The sequence below is a fragment of the Vigna angularis genome, chromosome 9 (genome assembly GCF_016808095.1).
Source record: "Vigna angularis cultivar LongXiaoDou No.4 chromosome 9, ASM1680809v1, whole genome shotgun sequence".
Classification (NCBI taxonomy): domain Eukaryota; kingdom Viridiplantae; phylum Streptophyta; class Magnoliopsida; order Fabales; family Fabaceae; genus Vigna; species Vigna angularis.
Window position 1 is genome coordinate 1,505,747 of NC_068978.1, and position 1,244 is coordinate 1,506,990.

The 1,244-nt window shown below is 36.9% G+C and overlaps 1 protein-coding gene across 1 annotated transcript; it reads right to left on the bottom strand.

Moving 5' to 3' along the window:
- Positions 1-356: 356 nt before the first annotated feature.
- Positions 357-969, bottom strand: LOC108320449 (mavicyanin). Its single transcript, XM_017551868.1, has 2 exons — positions 789-969; positions 357-688 (listed from the first exon to the last, which is right to left on the bottom strand). The coding sequence occupies exons 1-2, from the start codon at positions 967-969 to the stop codon at positions 357-359; spliced, it is 513 nt and encodes a 170-aa protein (XP_017407357.1).
- Positions 970-1,244: the final 275 nt, after the last annotated feature.

Genomic DNA, 1,244 nt, shown 5'->3' on the forward strand with positions numbered 1-1,244 from the left:
TTTACTTTTTTTTTAAAGTATAAAAATTTATATTTTTATCATCATTTTATCTTTATACTATGTATCAAATAAAATACTATGTATCAAATAAATATAAAAATTGTCATGTATTAATATGCACTGCAGACTCAAAACCTATAACATGTAATAAACTCATAAACTGACACAACAACACGTATCTAAAAGTGCAAGAATGAAAACAAAGTCAAGTCAAATTCCCAAATACAGCACAAAATCCATAACACAATATCATCAAATCAAACTATATATATGGTAGTAAAAACAGTAATTTTGGTTCAAATGCTAAAATGCTAAGGCATATATACTAATCAGACTCTAAAACCAATAGAAAAAGGCTAGTTAACCACAGTTAGCAGAAGAAGAAAACAGAAGAAAAAACTGAAGCTAAGCAGCATGGAATCAGAAACCCTTGAGGCATGACTATGGGAAAGAGGCAATGGTGAGAAAGCTTGCGATGGAAGTGAGCGTGGTGACATGACTTCTACCATCAACTTCTCCCCTTTCTGGCATTGATCTTCAGTTCCACTGATGAAGTAGAACATCCCAGGGCTGCCAAGAATCACTGTGCTGTTCCCATCATCAAATGCGCCGATGGGGTTGTTCGAGTCACAGTGGAAGTATTCCCATCTCTCCACATTCACAACCGAGTCATTCTGGTACTCAAAAACTGCACAATCCAACAACAGTTATACAATGTAGCAGTTATATAAACATTATCGTACGAAATCTTTGCAGTGTAAACAAAAGAATGGTTCAGACACTGTTACCCAAAGAATCACCAACTTGAAACCTGTTGGTTGAAGCCCATTGATTATAAAATGCAGTGTCGTTGGGGGCAGGTTCATGCCAACCGGAATCACCACCCACTTTGAATTCCCTAGCAGCTATTTTGGCTGCGCTATTCATCACAGCCAACACAACACAGAGCACACTCAAAAGGGAAGCCATGTTTGCGTTCATCTTAATTTCCAACGCTGAAATGCAAGAATCAATGGTTGTAACCAGATGCAACATTTATTATATAATGAGAAACAAACATGCATGGAGAAGTGGTGCTTTACGTGGGTGCAGCGTGACGGTTATTCAGCAGTTTTTATTTGTAGTGTTGGCGACAACGTGCGTGAAGTGTTGAAGAGTTCATGTTGGAATTATAGAATGTGTTATGAAATTGGACAGTTATAACTTTACCTTATCAATGTAGCATATCTGAATGTATAGTGTAG

Bases quoted from the DNA above. Each gene is read 5' to 3' on its own strand.
- LOC108320449 (XM_017551868.1), bottom strand. From the start codon at position 969: ATGGCTTCCCTTTTGAGTGTGCTCTGTGTTGTGTTGGCTGTGATGAAT. The intron at 689-788 runs GTAACAGTGTCT...TGGATTGTGCAG, and splicing joins TCAAGTTGGTGATTCTTTGG to TTTTTGAGTACCAGAATGAC.